This window comes from Melitaea cinxia, chromosome 12 (assembly GCF_905220565.1).
Source record: "Melitaea cinxia chromosome 12, ilMelCinx1.1, whole genome shotgun sequence".
Taxonomy (NCBI): domain Eukaryota; kingdom Metazoa; phylum Arthropoda; class Insecta; order Lepidoptera; family Nymphalidae; genus Melitaea; species Melitaea cinxia.
Window position 1 is genome coordinate 13,587,520 of NC_059405.1, and position 19,253 is coordinate 13,606,772.

Here is a 19,253-nt window from a genome sequence, read left to right on the forward strand (position 1 = left end):
TTGAGCAGGAAATTCCTGCTGTGCCCTACCTCAGTTAAAATTTCACAGATAATCCAAAAAGTTGAGAAAGGTCAGGCTATTACAACTTCATGCGTTTGGCAGTATTCAAGACGGTACAATGTCTGTCAGCTAGAGAATTCAAATATTATTAATATATATTTTTTCTATAAATTCAATGTATAAAAAGCATATTATATAAATAAAATAGATAAATAATAATCAACTCAGACGTCAGTTATTAAAATAATGTTATTTCCTTTATGGATGATGGTCCTTCGCGTGTCGATTATCATAGAAGTCTAACCTGAAACCTCCATCAATTTATATTCGCCTGGTAATTGTATCTTCGTGGAAAATCTTTACATTTATATTTTATTACAACTAGACGTCTCACACGGTTTTGTTCGTTATTTCGACAATTCTGAAGCATACTAAGGTCCTCTTTCACGAGTTGCTGATAAAGTTTATCTAGAAAATAAGTTACTGATAATCTCGGTTAGTAGGAGGTAAATCAGGTTCTGAGGGTCTTTTTCATATCAATGAAAGTCTTGGAAAGTGAAGCTACCACCGATTCGGAATGCAGTCAATACAAAAATGATAATATCTTCCATGAAATACAGTGTCACTAAGTCCACACATCTTTATCAATACATATAATAAAGATATAACGGATCGATATCTGTAAAAAAGTTATGCCAATTTAAAGAATAACGTTGAACATTTAAATACCCAAAACGCGGACGAAGTCGCAGGCACAGCTAGTCATTTACATAATCCGGCATCGAATTATAAGCTTTAGCTACTAATTTCTTTTTAATACTAACTTTAAATTTTAAATTAAAATTTGCTATCTAGCATTATGATAATATACAAACGATCATACTGCTATACTAATGGTAGCGTTCAAGAAAAAGACTGGTATAAAACCACTTGGGATATTTAGTCTAAAAAAATAAGTCATTTTAGTGAATTCCAGGAAAGACAGAGTAGGTCCTTTGGCTACGGAATCCTAATAAAAACAGTTAAAACCAGTTCACAATCTGCAATGGTGTAATATGAAAAAAAGGGGCATACGAGTAGAAGCTTTTTTGGTTGTTAAAATCATATCATAAAAAGATTCTGCTCTCAATATTAAAATAGTACTAAGCAATGATTCATTATTTCATCGTCAAAATTCAATTGATGAAATATAAATTGAATGCCGTTATAATTTTCACAAGATGTCATAGAACAATAATTTTGTTGGAAGTGGTATCTAAAAATGTTGAAAAATTATCATAATTTGAGTAGTTATTTATTATTAAATAACAAAAATAATATTTTATAAATAAATTGATTTTGAAGTTTTAAATTCATATAATTTTTACTGCTATTTTAAAATTATAACGTCTGAAGGAAAATTTTATACAAATTTAGTTATTTCTCTTCAAGTAATAGTATTTTGTAGGAACGTTAACGAATCAATCTAAAAATATGATTAAAAATGTTTTTGTTACCTATAATCACAAACAGTACTGACAACCTTACGTGCTTTCCAAATCATTCAAATATTTTACAGAATACCAAAATGATTATCACGCAAATTTCAAAGTGTACGTATGCTACTTCCATTTTTCTCACTTCTCATTTACGGTGCTTCTAAATCATTATTGACAAAACGCTAATGTCATCCTTTGTTATTATCTTCGAATGAAATAAAAGATCGCAATCAATTCATTCGTCTATTTGTTTCTAATTTGTAAACTTCTGTTTGGTCGTAATTCGATTTTAATTAAAGACTTTTTTAAAGTTACTGTTGTGGAATTATATCAATGATAAAGGTGTGTGGATTTAGTGGCGTTGTATTTTATATAAGATGACGTATAATTTTTATTTGAAAATACTTTTGAAGCCCATTTAAATAAAATATGTTTGATTTAATTTTTTCGTTTACATTTTTGTACATTTAGTTTAAAAAAATATACCTATATATTTTTCATATCAAAATTATACGCTTTCTGTCTTATTATTAGTCATTTGTTTTTTATAACGAAAAATTTACTTTGAAATTTTTTAGGCTGTATTTAATACAACTCATGTAAAAAGTGCCTTCAATATATATTCCAAAAGATGTATAAAAATAACCTCTTCTGCTTATGATCATATTATTATAACAGGACAGAAGCCACGGGAATTACTGGTTCAAATATCATAAAGGAGTTATGTTTACCGCTGATACTACATTCTATCCCAAGCCATTGCGGTTTGGTAGAATTCATGTTGCTACATGTTTGTGTAATGAATTGCTATAATACCACAGGTTGTTTTGTTTAAATTTGATATTGATATTATTAATATCTCTCTCACTTTCTCTCAAATATCCCTTAGTTCATTCTTTAATTATGAGAATGGTTTTCTCGAGCGCCAAAGTAAGATGATTATGTAAAAAACAAAAAACGTAAAAAATTTCATGCAATTTGAATAATTCCATCAAACGTATTATTGAAATTTTTAAAAAAAAATATCAGAATTAATCGAAATAAAATAAATAAAAATAGAATAAATAAAATGGAAAACACACCAAATACACGTTTCCTTGGGTTTTGTTGGGTTTACAAGACAAGAATACCTTTTAGGCTATATCCCAAAAATGGTAGATTTGAATATTAAATTATGTCTTTATTTAGATACAATAATCTCTACTAGATAAGTAAGTATATTTTTAATTTTTGATTGGAACAAAAATCACCCACACAATATACACCAACAAGCATTTGACTTCCTAGACGAAGTATATTCATATGAGTTCTTACTCATAAAATTACTGTCTTAAAAAAACCTAAATTTAGTATAACGTGCTAATAAAATAATGAAGGTTTTGAATACTCTGCTATAATATTCGTCGCAATAGGATTTCATTAATTGAGATCGAATTTTGAAATTACGTCCTAAATTTGTTGGGGGCTGTTAATAAGCGTTACTTTGTAAAAATATTTTCTTTCTGATAATTATTGATCACGTTGACGTAAGTCATTTTATACCGTTCTTAAATTTGTACACTATTCCAAAATCGATAGACGCGTTAAGAAACAATCATTGTTCAATAAAAAACTTGTAAAATAATAAAGTAACAATTAATTTAACATTATCTATATGAAAGTATACAATTCGTTTAAAATCCTGGAAGGCTTTTGTAATTTTGTCATACATAGTTTGTGAACTTCATAGACGATATATGATTTTAAATATTCGATTTCTAAACAAAAACTCGTTAAATAATTGTGTTTGCTCGCAAACGAAAAAAAACCGACTTCAATTACATCGACGAGTAATACAACGTAGATCGACAAAAAATAGTCAAGCAACTACGCGTTATTAAAGATTACTCAAAAAGTAGTTATCAGATCTCGATAAAATTTATATGTGACGACATGATAAACATCAGCTTTCGATTAAATTAAAAATTATCGGAATCGGTACACCCAATAAAAAGTTATTGCGGATTTTCGAGGGTTTCCCTCGATTTCTCTGGGATCCCATCATCAGATCCTAATTTCCTTATCATGGTTACCAAACTACGGATATCCCTTTTCCAACAAAAAAAGAATTATCAAAATCGGTACATCCAGTAGAAAGTTATGCGGTATAATACAAAGTAGGTCGACAAAAAAAGCGTCAAGTAAAAACGCATTATTAGATATAACTCGAAAAGTACGTTTACGTACGAAGTTTAGATCTCAAATAAATTTAAATGGGACCGATTGACACACACCACCTTTCGATTAAAAAAAAATTTGTAGAAATCGGTCCACCCGGTCAAAAGTTCTGAAGTAACATACAGAAAAAAAAGAAAAAAAATACCGTCGAATTAAGAACTCTTCCTTTTTGGAAGTCGATTAAAAAAGGAGAAGAACTGAATACGGCACATCGTTACATATTCAAGCATATGCCTTAAATGTGGGTACGTTTAAAAATTAGAGTTGTCTAGTTTGATCCTATTCACTGTACAATTGATACAGTCAATATACATCAGCCATAAATAACAACCAGTGAGCAATCAAGATTGATAGCACTAGTTGTCGTCTCAGTAATGAATCGGATATTGTAGAAATCCAAGGGAAAGAAAGTACATTTCGAGTAAGTAATGAGTTATCTCAGTAACACGCAGGAGACATAGCCACCGTCCTTGGTATTTAACGGTATCCTGGCTCTTAATGGCTACTGGTTTTGACGCATCGAATTATCACCGTGCTTGCAAGAAATTACTGACTGGAGATTACCGGCTCACACTACTTTTACTATGTTAAGTATTTCCTCTTTATTATGTGGCTTGTTAGTTGTGAATACATTTTAAAGATAAGTCCTATTTCACAATATGAATTCACTACTGTTGTAGTACAGAATTAAGTTAAATAAAATGTTCGTATACCTAAATATATATATTTGAAATAATAAAGCAACTTTTATATATTTGAGATTCAAAAATTCTCAAAGTATTTTAGAGAGCCTATAAAACTATCACGATTTGAAAATATTACGGCAAATACAAACGAAGCAATAATCGTAATTGCTGTATGGTGTGGCGACAGTGAAGAGTATAGCTACCCCCTCTCTTCCCGTGGGCGTAGAAAGTTCGTATACAAGCCTGGGAATAAACAAACCGACCGATGGTGGGATAACGATCCAACAGCTGGTTTTAAAATACGCAGACAGAAGACAGGCAGCAGCGTCTTCGGTGCGATAAAACTAGACCTGCTATCACCAATCCGCCTACCTCGTGCGGTGATTATGAGTAAAACCCACGAGTGTGCGACAAAAGTTTCGGCCTTCAGTCTCCGGCAACACCACTATTTCCGTCTATAATCACCTGTGACTCAGAACCGATGGGTGCTGGAGCAGACGTGTCCCGGAGTGGAGACCGCGTGTTGACAAATTCAGTGTGGGACTTTCTCCAGTTTGCTGGACCAATAATCCGCGTAAGATTGCCAGTGGATTCTGGATAAGGATCGTGGAAGACCGTGATATTTGGCGCGAGCTTGCCTATGTCAATAGCGGACTGCAAGAGGCTGAAGTGACTCAACCATATATGAAATCATGCAGCCATTAAGTACACATATAAGTGTTCATTTATGTACATATATTTATATATCAATAGAAGTATGTACAAAAAAATATTATATAAAATATTAATCTAACCAGACGTTTTTTCTTATTTCTATCATTTAGCCATATACCTATGCTCCCAATTACGCTCTACGTCTATTAAACAAAGTAATATCAATATTTCAACTATATAGAATCTCAGATACTAACAATAAACTTAAATCTTTGCTAGATAAAAAGAAACTTAGATCCTTATAGACATAAAGAAATTTCTATATTAACATAAAAAGTCGAAGAGTTGTTTGTAGGTCTGAACGTAGTAAATGAAAAAGGTTGTCGGCCAAATTAAATATGCTTTTATCGTGCTACAGCTCATAAAAAATTCAAGAATCGTAAATATAAATTTATCTAAGAAGATAAAGCCAAAGCCCTTCATTTTAGGTGTCATCGAGCTACCCATCACCTGAACCGATGATTTAAAAAAAAATCAGATTTCAGTACAATTTTAATGTAAGTAACCGACTATTTTTTTGTTGTTGTTTTATTATTATTATTTAATTTTGGCTCTTATGGATTGTAAAATTTAATTTATTTCATTAACGTATGTTTTTTATTGAAAAGTTATTCCCAAATGTTTTTAATACAACTTCAATTTCCGACTAGCTAACCGACTATAAACGGAAGTGAGACCGCGGAACACGTTAATATACAAATAACCATAAAAGATCAACCTTGCGTTTACGCGAGGAAATGTTATTACGTAAAAACATATTTGTACGCATTATTGTTAAAGGTGCTATTTTCCCCTCAAACAATGGCGGATGTTACATGCCCTGTTGCAGATCTTCATTTGATAACATTATGCGGATGTGACGTAATAGGAGTTTTTAAGGTTCCTTGTCTATAGTGTCAATGAATCTCTGTTATTAAAACTTCACGTTTCCTACTGTTTTTAACCGACTTCTAAAAAGAGAGGAGGTTTTCAATACGATTGTGTTTTTGCTTTATTCATTTTTTTTAATGTGTGCTACCTCATATTTTTTATTGGGTTACCGATTTGATGACTCTTATTTTAATCGAAAACTGGTTCATTTGGTCTTATTTGAAATTGATCGAGATCTGATGAATGTTTTTAAGCGTTGTAACTAGCCCGTTATGATTAGCCCGTTGGCGCAGTTTGTAGTGACCCTGTTGAAAGTGACCCGTGTTGCTTTCTGCTACGAGGGTTGTGAGTTCGATTCCCACTCCGAGTCTGGGTGTAATATAAATATTTATTTATATATTTATGGATGTATTATTTATAAGTATGTTTATCGAAAAAAAATGTAGCTATATACCAATCGGCTGCATGTATAACACAAGCATTAAGTTGCTTACTTTAGGAACAGACGACCGTGTGTGTACTGTGTAGATATTTATTTATTTATTTATATGTATTTTTAATTATAAGTATGTTTATCGGAAAAAAATATGTAACTGTACCAGTCGGCTGTTTCCTTACCTTACACAAGCATTAAGTTGCTTAGTTTAGGAAGAGACGACCGTGTTTGTATTGTGTAGATATTTATTTATGCTTTGCCATAAAGAAAAATCTTGGAAAACCCTTGAAAGTTATTCAAAGATATATTTATCACTCAATCTGTAATTGACTAACAAACGGCTGACGATTTTCTCCCCAAGAGGATTAGTTTATACTGTTGCATGATAAAAGATGGCTTTTAATATTCTTTGTTTCTAGTATCCGCTGCATAGTTATCGAATGAAAAATACCAATTTAGCATTATTAAAATAGGCTGTAAAATAACTTTTGAATCATGACAAGCCAAAAATACGTTGTAGTAGGTAAAAGTTAAGCTAGATGTGTTATTATGAAGAAAAATCGAAGAATTATCGAGGTAATCAAAAGCAACTTAAAAGTAGGAATAAATGTCACGGGATCTGCATGAAACCCAAAACTCACGCATCTTTGTCATTTATGTAATCTTCTACTAAACAGCGTTATAATTACAGATGTCCAATTATACTTTTACTAGCTGACCCCGCAAACGTTGTTTTGCCATATATATGTTATTAACTGAGGTAGGGCACAGCAGGAATTTCCTGCTCAAAATATGGAGCAGCCCGACTGGGGTAGTACCTCGACCTTACAGAAGATCACAGCTAAATAATACTGTTTTCAAGCAGTATTGCGTTCCTGTTGGTGAGTAAGGTGACCAGAGCTCCTGGGGGGGGGGGGGGATTGGGGATTGGGTCGGCAACGCGCTTACGATGCTTCTGGTGTTGCAGGCGTCTATAAGCTACGGTAATCGCTTACCATCAGGTGAGCCGTACGCTTGTTTGTCGACCTAGTGGTATAAAAAAAATATATATATTAGCACCGTTAATGCCCCCCCTCTTATTGCTTAGGGGAATGAAAAATAGATGTTGTTCGATTCTCAGACCTATCCAATATGCACACAAAATTTCATGAGAATCGTTCAAGCCGTTACGGAGGAGTTTAACTACAAACACCGCGACACGAGAATTTTATATATTAGATGTACACATACATACGTAACAAGTAAAGAACTACAGATTTCCTTTTAGCTTCAAGATGGTGTGTAATCCACTGTAAAGTGTAACTATTACACGAAAGATGTCATAACATACATTTACGTTTTAGGGCATAACATAAGTTCTTTGTTAATGTTACGACAGAGTTATTACGGATCGCTTGCAATTTTTCGGCGGTTATTTATTTATTACAACAATAGCACTTGTTTGGCCGTTTTTGTTGACGTTCGCCATTATGTGTTTCAAATGATTGTTATGACGCCATTTGGTTTTGCAATTCTCTATCTAATTTTTATTATATAGATGTCGATATGGTGCTATAGGGTTGGTTGTCTTTGTAATAATTTTGGGACTAGAAATCTATTAACAGTTTAGTCATGTCTTCTTTTTTTGATTCATTGATTTAGCTTGTAACGTCTCACTGTTGGGAGTGGGTCTCTATCTCCATGTAGAAGACGGGTGGAGCTTAATACACCACGCTGCTTTACTGCGATGCTGGAAAGTATATGATGAGTAACGATCGCATCATGTGCCTATGACGACAGTTTTACATTCTCTCCGAGTTATAATGAGGAGACTGCCTGAACCTTACATGACTGAATTTTACTGCCCATATTATCAGAAGCGAAATAATACACAAATGAAATAGTGAAGTTAATTTCAATTCACAGATGTAGCTTTTGTATGTCCGTGTATGTATCTATAGTTCATAGGTTAGTTCGTGAGCGTTAAATATTTAATAGTCAGTGTAGCCCTTATAAATTATGAGGGTTAATCGTTTTGGTACCTCGTAATTGTTCTAATTGTTCTTCAAATATTGCTATATTAGCGGTATGTATAAACTGTGTGCAGTACAATCTTAGCTAGTATTAAATTTTTCAGTAAAAATTGCAATAAAATATGGTAATTAATGATGGAAATGGTCCGAAAGTTATACTTAAATATTGTTTTCTGAAAAGTTTGTATACAGTATTGAAGACTGGTATTATATGTCAGACTAGTTGTGCCCGCGACTTCATCAGAGTGGAATTTAAAAAATAATAATAAATTTCTAAAATAAAAGTAGCCTATGTTACCCCTTACATCAGCTATCTGCCAATGAAAGTCCCATAAAACTCGGTTCAGCCGTTTCAGAGATTAGCCGGAACAAACAGACAGACAAAAATTGGAAAAAATGTTATTTTGGCTTACGTACCGTGTATACACCCATATGCATTTAGTAAAAAGCGGTTATTTTAATATTACAAACAGACACTCACTCACTTTATTTGTATAGATGTACAGATAAAAGGTTTTAATTTATCATACATAGAATAATTAATATCAATCCGTTTGATTGTTCACTGTAACGAAATTATAATGAAGATTAGATATGAATATCAACTTTATTAAATAACACAACAATTGTGTTTGCTCGAAAATGATAAAAAACCGACCTCGATTCGCATAGAGAAGTACCAAAGACTAAGATAGTATAGTATATGTAGTAGACAAAAAAAAAATCAATTATGCATAATTAAGGATACTTAAAAAGTTAAAAATTAGATCTCGGTGGAATTTTAATGGGACTTAATGACCAGCACCAGCTTTAACCAAAAAATAAATCATCAAAATCGGTACAACCACTAAAAAGCTGTAAGGTACATACAAAAACAAAATACAGTCGATTTGAAAATATCCTCATTTTTTTTTACATCGGTTAATAAAGTAGTGATTAATAAATTAATTGGTTAGTAAAATATTTAAGTACGATAAAAAAGACACAAAAAAACTATAAAGTAGGTGAAGGTCAGTAAGTTTAGAGAAAATAAAGTTTTTCCTAAAGAAAAATTTCAGCTTTCTCTAACCTTGGAATTAAACAGAGTCGGTCGTAAAGCCATTCTATACTAGAGTAGTAAATCACTAGATAACACCTGACTTTTATAATTGTTAGCAAGATTATTACTTGTGTTTAGCATTTTTTATTATTATATACCTTTAATTATATTTTCTGGATATTGACATTACGTTTTTATTACAACGTTGCAAAAAACAAAGAATTGAAATTGGAAGAAAGAAAGATGAAGAAGTATTACTTATTGTGTATTGTAATAAAATAAAGCGGTAATTCAGTAAACATGTTATTACGAAGTGTTGTTACTTAATAACATAAGAAATTATGTCAGCTATATGTATAATACGAACTTAATTTTTCGCAAGCCGTGAATGCCTATAATTATAGTTGTAAATACCACGTTGAAGGAATTGTAACAGTTCACGATTTACTTTAATTTTCGTATGTCGAAAAATAGATCAAGAAATCTGCTACTCAGAAATTACTTGATTAATTAATAAAATCTGTAGCATATAGGTACCATATAAGTCTTCAATGTTGGTAAAAAAAGTTTTATTCGTTCGATACTGCACTAACTTTTACCATCGGTTAAATCCTAGTTAACAACAGGATTAAAATTATCATCAGCTAGGATTTTATCGTCACTTATGAGTTACATGCTTCCAATTAAATTAATAAATTTAATCAAAACTTATAAATAGGTGTACATAACCACATTACATACGTAACATCCTCAAGCTTGGGAAATAATAGTTCACGAACAACTGTAAGAACACCGTCTTGTTTAAATTTATAATGAGGGCGAAGTAAGCCTCTTACGATGTATGGCATGTTATGTAAACTTATTCGCAGTGTTTATCGTTATTAGCTTTGTCCCGCGGTTTCACTTGCGTCGCTTGAGGAAAAATGTACTAAAATATTATTTAGCCTATACATAGCATTAAAATAAGCTTCATAATATTAGTATTGATTACTGGATAATTAAAACACATGTAGAATTAGATTGTAGTGTTTCACAAAAGGTATACAGAGTTGATCGAGCGAGAGACAGCGAATTGCGATATGGTTTTAGAGGTCTATTTAGTGTTTTTTTTTTTTACAATAAACTAATTTAAACATTTTTGTCATAAAACCTATTATCTCTGTCTATATTAATTATTATTATTTATTAAAGCTAATAATCTCTTCTATATATTAATACGTGAAGCAAAAACTTTGTAGCCCTTTTTACGAAAATTGCGTGGACGGACGAGGACGGAAAAATACATTAAATTGATGAAAAAAAAAACACTGTAAATATACTCTTTTGTTTATTATTATAAAAGTATAGTCTTTAACTCACCATCATCATTTCAGCCTATCGCAGTCCACTGCTGGACATAGGCCTCAACAAGCTCACGCCAAAAATGGCGCGAACTCGTGTGTGTTGCCCATAGTCACTACGCTGGGCAGGCGTTGGTGACCGCAGGGCTGGCTGGTACATTATTAAGTTTCTCTAGTCTTTGCCTAAAGAACCTTAACAATGTTGAAACTTACAATTTAAATTAATTATGATCGAATTTCGACCACTGGGCGACCACAGTCTCAGTAAATTATTCCTCAAAATACTGTTCAATTAGATGTTAGTGATGAAAATCCTTAATTCGGACGTCAGTATTTATCCACCGATCTCTCACTGAAAAACTAGAATCATAATTATAAACAATAAAATGTATAAAAGAGAAATGTACGCAAGGCATGTAAAAAGTTGTTGTGTTGTGTAGTTAAGTTCCTAAATCTAGAAATTTGTGATTTGTTTTCCTTATTACAAAGAAATTTTTCGCTGTATACACAATATCCTTAGCGTTTTATTAAAAATCTAAACTACGTGTGTGTAAAGTCGTTCGCTCGCCGGAAAAGGAAGTCGTTCGCCGGAAGTTCATTTATTAGGATGTTACTGAAGAGAGGTAGTAATGTCATTTTCTGATTGAGCGTTATTCTAAATGGATTCTTTTCGAATATTAAAATAGATCAGACGTATATTTTATTTGGAATTGAACATAGGCAATGTTATAAGCAAAGATATTAGGTTTTCTGTCTGTAAGATATAAATAAATAAATAAATATCTACACAATACACACACGGTCGCCTGTTCCTAAAGTAAGCAACTTAATGCTTGTGTTTAGGTAGCAGTCAATTGGTATAGCTACATTTTTTTTTCGATAAACAAACTTATAAATAATACATATATAAATAAATACATATATATTACACCCGGACTCGGGGTGGGAATCGAACCCACAACCCCCGGAGCAGAAAGAAAGGTCACTACAAACTGCGCCAACGTAGTAGTAAAGTCATATAAGTTAGCGCTTTTTTATGTAAGAATAAATAAATAAGTGAACATGTGTCGGGGGTGTACAACACATCTACATATACCCAAACAACAACAAATATCTGTATGGCTCACAGGAATATTTGCCTTATGCGGAGATCCAACCCGCAACAGGTGACGCATCAGCCAAATGCTGTGAATTCTATGTCGTCCATCCCCTCGGGTAGTCAACACACAATGATCGTGACACGATGTCTCAAGATTTATTAAAGTTATACACAATAAATCATACTTGTTAAAAATATGTTTAAAAATAATTGTGTTTGCAAACAAATAAAAAATACCGACTTCAATTATATCAACAAGTTATACAACGTAGGTAGACGAAAAATTAGTGAAGTAAATACGCATTATCAAAGATTATTCCAAAAGCTGTAATCAGATCTTGTTGAAATTTAAATGTGACCACATGATAAACATCGGCTTTCGATTAAATTAAAAATTATCAAAATCAGTACACCCAGTAAAAATTTCTGCGGATTTTCGAGTTTCTCTCGATTTATCTGGGATCCTATCATCAGATCCTGGTTTCCTTATCATGGTGCCACACCAGGAATATCTGCTTTCCAACATAAAAAAAGAATTATCAAAATCGGTTCATAAACAATGAAGTTATCCTCGAACATACATAATAAAAATAAATACGGTCGAATTGAGTAACCTCCTTTTTTTGAAGTCGGTTAATAACATACTAAATAAAATCGATTTATTGTGGAATCACTATCTCTCATATGCCAATAAACGGACAAAGACGTTTGGACGCATCCGGTGCTTGAGAGTAGGGTATGAAAAACATTTTTCATTCACTTAACAGAGAATTTTATATTTTAAGAAATGCTACAATAACCATTCAAACTTTTTACTGTTTGCAACCTTATTTTTAATGAAATAGAATTCAAAGTCTTTCTCATTTTTTCCTAAATTGATCATCAGCTGAATTTAAAAGAATAACGTCCTATTTACTTTAAAGTTAATATCAATTTTGACTTTAATTCTGAAGTAATAAAGTCCACATTGATTGAGACTGTGTTGAATATTGTATTGAGAAGATTCTTGAAAAGATTGGCATTTACTTATTGGCGAATTTCGCGGTGGCCACCATTAAGAGTTAATGGAAAATGAAATGGACGTTTCCCATGGAAGCTACTTAGATCGAGATTCCATAATCCTGTTAGATAATCTTAGATTAAATCGTTTAAGCTTTCTTACTGGAATTGATACTTTATATAGATATATATAGACTTAGCTGTTTGTTATGATGATATTCAATTTATTGATTATGATTATGATGATATTCAAGTATTCGTTCGTGTACAAAAATGTACTGTAAGATCATAGTGTAGGTCATAGGTTAGGGTGGCGTTAAATGTTAATAATGTGATGCTCAGCTTAACAGTTCTGTTGTAATGCATAGATGTTAAGAGAGTGTGATGTTTAAGTGATAGAGGTACCGGATAGAGTGTTTTCATAAAGACAATCAAATTGAAATGAAAAATTAACATAATTGTGTTTGCTCGCAAACGAAAAAAAACCGACTTCAATTACACCGACAAGTAATAGAATGTAAGTAGACAAAAAATAGTCAAGTAAATACATGTTATCAAATTGTTCAAAAGTAGTCATCAGAACTCGATCAAACTTTACCTAACTACAAGACAAGCATCAGCTTTCGATTCAAATAAGAATCATCATAATCGTTATACCCAGTGAAATACAACGTAGGTATAATACAAAGTAGGTCGACGAAAAAATAAGTAAATACGCATTATTAGATATACCTATCTCGAAAAGTACTTATTATATATCAATGACATTTAAATGATATAATATAAATTTACATGACACGCACTTTCGATTTAGCAGCATCAAAAGCCTATAACTGAACCTACACCACCCACTTCCGACCACCTGAGCTCTGGCTAGCTTCGGCTACTTGAGAGCAACACTCCTTGTGTCTTTCGTTGTTCTGTTGTATTTCTGATCAAGACTTTTCCTGCTGTGCCCTATTTTATTAAAAATCTATAAGTGTACATCATTGTATAATATAGTGTTAACGGAAGGATTCGTTCTTTTCAGGTTATCAAATGTCGCGCAAGTCGTGCTCGGTGGGAGGTGCGCGCGGTGCGTGCATGTGGGTGCAGGAGTGCAACCGGGTGGGAGGGATACACGCGGGGGTTTGCGTGGATGGGTTCATGTTCGGCTCATGCTGCAGGTTGCCGGACAAACCTATTGTTCCAGGTGCGTACTGTATACGGAAGTAGTTGTTGTTATGGATAACACTATTTGACGGATGACGGTGACCATATCTATAGGTTTTAATATATCATTCCATTTTTAACACGGAATCTCATCATATTTATAAGATGTTTCTACTCACAACATAATTATGTGAATCTAAAAGTTGTATTTTGTAATCGAGGAGAAACAGGTCCTAATGGCTTATACTACCTTTCGTTACTACAATACGAGTTTACATAATACAAAATTTCTGGAAATTTCAATAAATGTTATTAAAACCAAATTTACTTTTTTTTTTATAATTATTTTCTTTATTACACTATTATTTTCTTTCCAGAAACAAGTACAGTAACGATAACAGAACGGCCGTATACAGCGCCACCAAGCGGAACACACGGCAATTCAAATACACCTACAGAAACTTCGACTCAAACCTCAAAGCCAAACCTGCAAACAATGCGTCCGTCGTTTATGACAAAGCCGATAGATGGCGCGCCTACATCATATAGTTATCGCCCGCCAGAAATCAATTTGCCCTCTGTAGACAATTTAGAAGCGAATAGCGAACAAAATAGTGATATAGTTAATAAAATAACATATAGCAGTGTAAATAAGCACCAAAATGTACATAGGCCGAGCAGTGAAGTGGAAACTAGTCCCCACAACAAAATTTCGTCTAGTCTTAGCGTAATATCGGGTGCGCGACCTATGGCCGTATCTGAGCAACACGGAGATAACAGCATTTCATCAGGTAACTAGAGTACATGGAAGTTTAAGCTGTAATTCATAGATAGCGCTATAATACTATTGTGTAAATTAATATATTTGATTATCACGAATTCACGACATCCAAAGTGATATCATTTGAATTCAATAAAACGGATGAAAAGATTTTTTAAGTAGTTTTGCGAAATCCATTTTTTCTCCTTAAATTTTATACAAACACAAATACTGCAAAGGTATATTTTTGTTTATAGATGGTATGAATTTTTTATCTTTAATAATAATGTTAACATTATAATCTTAAAAATTTAAATATAAGGGTTACTAAGGGTTTACTTATTAATAATACTTTATTGGCGGAGGTCCTTGCCGAGACCTACTCATACTTCTCGGGTAGGAGGGCTCTCGGTGAGAACCTCACGTTGGACGGGATCCTACGGGTGCGCCGGATGGGGCAAGAAGCATTAATGCGGAGGTGGGGGGAGGACCTGTTGGAGCAGCCGTATGGCACTCGCGTAACGGCTGCCTTGCGCCCGGTCCTTGAGCGGTGGATGCGCCGTAAGCGCAAACCCCTCACCTTCCGTCTGACGCAGGTTCTCACCGGGCACGGCTGCTTTGGTGAATACTTGTGTCGGACGGCCCAAAGGGAGCCGACGACTGAATGTCACGATTGTGGCGTGGCGGTGGACTCTGCCCAGCACACCCTCGAGGTGTGCCCGAGATGGGCGGCGCTACGTCGCGATCTGACGACAGTCCTCGGAGGGGACTTGTCACTACCGAGCGTTATCACCGCGATGCTCGGTGACGACGAGTCCTGGAAGGCGATGGTCTCCTTCTGCGAGACAGTAATGTCCCAGAAGGAGAACGACGAGCGGATGAGAGAGGGGGCCGCCGACGAGGCCTCCGTCCGCAGGCGACGAACGGGGGTGCGTAGGAGGCGCTACTTAATGCGTCTCCAGTAACGCCCCTGTGCCCATGTCGGGCCGGGATGGGAACCCGGTCCTGCTAGACATGGCGTCGTCGGGATTGTTCAGAGGTGAGCCGGACAGTCCCATGGAGGAGAAGTCTGGTCTTTTCGCCGAGGCCAGCCTGTCGCTGGAGGGATCCTGTTGCCTGCAGTTCCGGGACCCTCCAATTAAAGCGGCTGAAGGCTCCCGCAGGGGTTTTGGTCGGTAGTGCACCCCCAAGTGCTAAGCCGACATACGGTCTAGGAATGCCTACCCGGGCATCCTGGATATCACCCGTAAATGGGTTACCCTGCGATATCAAAAAAAAAAAAAAAAAAAATTAATAATACTTTATAATCAATTTTATTCCAGCGCATATGATGTCACGACCGAATAATATAAATACGATACACTGGCAAGCAACGACAGAAGCTGCCTTCATAACGAAACCGAGACCCAATTGGGAAAAGCCCGTGGGAAAACCCAAACCAACAAAAAAATTCACAACCACAACAAGCAAACCATATAAGAACTACATGAAACCTAAAGACCCTACTCTGAATATGATCAATAAAACTGATGAGTCAGCACAACAGCCAATGCATACCATGACTGCGACGAATGGTGTTGGTAAGACCTAATTTTATAACTCTGATATTTCTTGTATTTCTCTGACTATGAAATTATAATCAAGGAAATTGTTTAACTTCATGCAAAAAGACCTAAAATCCAAAACATTATATTGAATGTGTGAAAGATTTTGGCTTGATTAACAGTACGTACATATACATGTTATGTACACATACGCTTCTGATACGATAAATTTATTCAAAGTACGGTACCGATACGGTAATGATACCTTTTTTTGAGTATATAGAAGAGTGAATGTTTTATTTCACAGAATGTGGTGTAACAGCAATGTGGCCACGACCAGAGACTCGCATAATGGGTGGTCAAGACTCAAGCTTCGGTCGCTGGCCGTGGCAGGTGTCAGTTCGTCGAAATTCCTTCTTCGGGTTCTCATCAACGCATAGATGTGGTGGTGCCATCATCAACGAAGGATGGATCGCGACAGCTGGACACTGTGTTGATGAGTAAGAATAGTAGGAACTGAGGCTAATTATGATTAAACGAAACGGTATGGTTATGGAATCATATTTATAACATCTCGAAACCTTCTTGATTTTACATGATGATGGTTTGTTACAAAATATGAATTCTAAAACTTATACTACCTAGTAATATAAATATTAATGCACATTCAGTTATCCATCAGCACGAATTGATTTGTAATTTATTTAAAATCCAGTTAAAAGAGATAACATTTTAAATATTTTGTTGTACGCCTAAAAACAATTTTTGTATATAGTCAATCTTCTAAAAACACATTAATAAAATGGAATACAAAATTTCGATATCATATATTAATAAACTTTTGACTTTTTTTTTTGTTTCAGTCTCTTGACATCTCAAATCAGAATACGAGTCGGAGAATACGACTTCTCATCAGTATCAGAGCAGTACCCTTACGTCGAGAGAGGCGTTGCAAGGAAGGCTGTACATCCAAAATACAACTTCTACACATATGAATATGATCTGGCATTAGTGAAGCTAGATTCGCCCATTCAGTTTGCTCCTCATATATCTCCAATATGTCTGCCTGCAACAGATGACCTGTTGGTGGGTGCAAATGCCACGGTTACCGGGTGGGGAAGATTGTCGGAAGGTGGCGTTTTACCGTCAGTTTTACAAGAGGTGAGGTTTATATTTTTTGTACAGCTAGATTCGCAAACAACCATACAGCTCAACTAATGGTAAGCGAACATCGTAGCCTTTAGATGCAACATAAAGAAATAATAGCACTGGTTTCTTCTCCAAAAGTTTACTAGTTTTGTTAGCTTGTTAATTAATGTTCTGCGATTGGCTAAAGGCGACTACGCCCAATCAGTTATAGTGTGCAATTATTATTGTTGTTTAGCGGATTTACATGTCGCAGAATATATATTAAGGCAGTTTTTTTCGTTATAATGATTTTCCTTTACCGCAAATGTTTAACGGGGCTATATCGGCTATAATAGTATGAAACAAAAATTTTATAATTAAATTCATTTAATGAATGTAGAATGAAACATCAAAGGTTATACACCTAAAACCTGATTCTAGGTGCAAGTACCGATAGTATCAAACGAACGATGCAAATCGATGTTCCTCCGAGCGGGCAGACACGAGTTTATCCCCGACATATTTCTCTGCGCTGGTCACGAACGAGGAGGCCATGATTCTTGCCAGGGAGACTCAGGAGGTCCATTACAGGTACTTTTTCTTGATATTAGAATAGCAAACAACAGTTTAACTGAGGTAGGGCACAGCAGGAATTTCCTGCTCAAAATATGGAGCAGCCCGACTGGGGTAGTACTCGACCTTACAGAAGATCACAGCAAAATAATACTGTTTTCAAGTAGTATTGTGTTCCTGTTGGTGAGTAAGGTGACCAGAGCTCCTGGGGGGATTGGGGATTGGGTCGGCAACGCGCTTGCGATGCTTCTAGTGTTGTAGGTGTCTATAAGCTACGGTAATCGCTTACCATCAGGTGAGCCGTACGCTTGTTTGCCGACCTAGTGATATAAAAAAAAAGTTCACGTGATGGTAAGCGGATCCCTTGTCTATGTCTACACCTGCAACACCGAAAGTTGCAAACGCGTTGCTAACCGTACCGCCGATACTCCTAAAGAGCTCTAGACACTATAACTCACCGCAGTTGAGGTTTTAGGTTGAGGTTCTTCTCCAGTCGAACCACTCAAAATTCTGAGCAAGATATTTCCCGCTGTGCCCGATTTCGATAAGTATAGTAAATTAACATCTACGACGTTATTAAGTATATTAGTGTATTTTTTTTTAATTATGAAAATTGAGTTGTTTGTTTTCTCCTGTTTTACGTTTGAATATTCAAATAAGCTTAATTTGGTTATTGAATAATTTATTGGAAAATTGAGATGAGGTCGTATGATAATTTCTTTCATCAAAAACATATTGTAGCAAATTTTTTATTAGAAATTACTATTTTGTACAATATAGGTCCTACCAATAAGCTTTTTAAAAATTGCTCTGCAGAGTGATTAGTTATCTTTTTTAGCTATTTTTAAAGCTTAAATTGTGAAACAAATTAATTTTGGACATATATAGTTAATACCTATATAACGGCAGCCATTTTGAACAAGCTCTTTTGGTGCGTAGTTTGACAGTCAAAATTACTGCGATAGTTTTTCATTAGTATTTATGACAGTACTTTCTTAAGAGAATATCTGTATATCATATCTTGTTATAATTACAGGTAAAGGGAAAAGACCACAAATACTTCTTGGCCGGTATTATAAGTTGGGGAATCGGATGTGGTGAAGCGAACTTACCAGGAGTTTGTACGAGAATATCAAAGTTCGTCCCTTGGATATTACAAACAGTAAACTCTTAAACCGATGATGTATTTCAAGACAAATTGACAGT

General features: G+C 34.5%; 1 protein-coding gene across 1 annotated transcript in view; it reads left to right on the forward strand.

Moving 5' to 3' along the window:
* Window positions 1–19,221, forward strand: part of LOC123658271 (serine proteinase stubble) — a gene marked incomplete at its 5' end in the record, with an annotated part of 63,953 nt that extends 44,732 nt beyond the window's left edge. The window contains 7 exons of the mRNA XM_045593708.1: window positions 13,921–14,082; window positions 14,432–14,833; window positions 16,125–16,382; window positions 16,654–16,846; window positions 17,210–17,507; window positions 17,916–18,065; window positions 19,084–19,221. Coding sequence (XP_045449664.1) covers window positions 13,921–14,082; window positions 14,432–14,833; window positions 16,125–16,382; window positions 16,654–16,846; window positions 17,210–17,507; window positions 17,916–18,065; window positions 19,084–19,221 — 1,601 coding nt within the window. The remainder of the gene's footprint in view (window positions 1–13,920; window positions 14,083–14,431; window positions 14,834–16,124; window positions 16,383–16,653; window positions 16,847–17,209; window positions 17,508–17,915; window positions 18,066–19,083) is intronic.
* Between the last annotated feature and the right edge of the window lie 32 nt (window positions 19,222–19,253).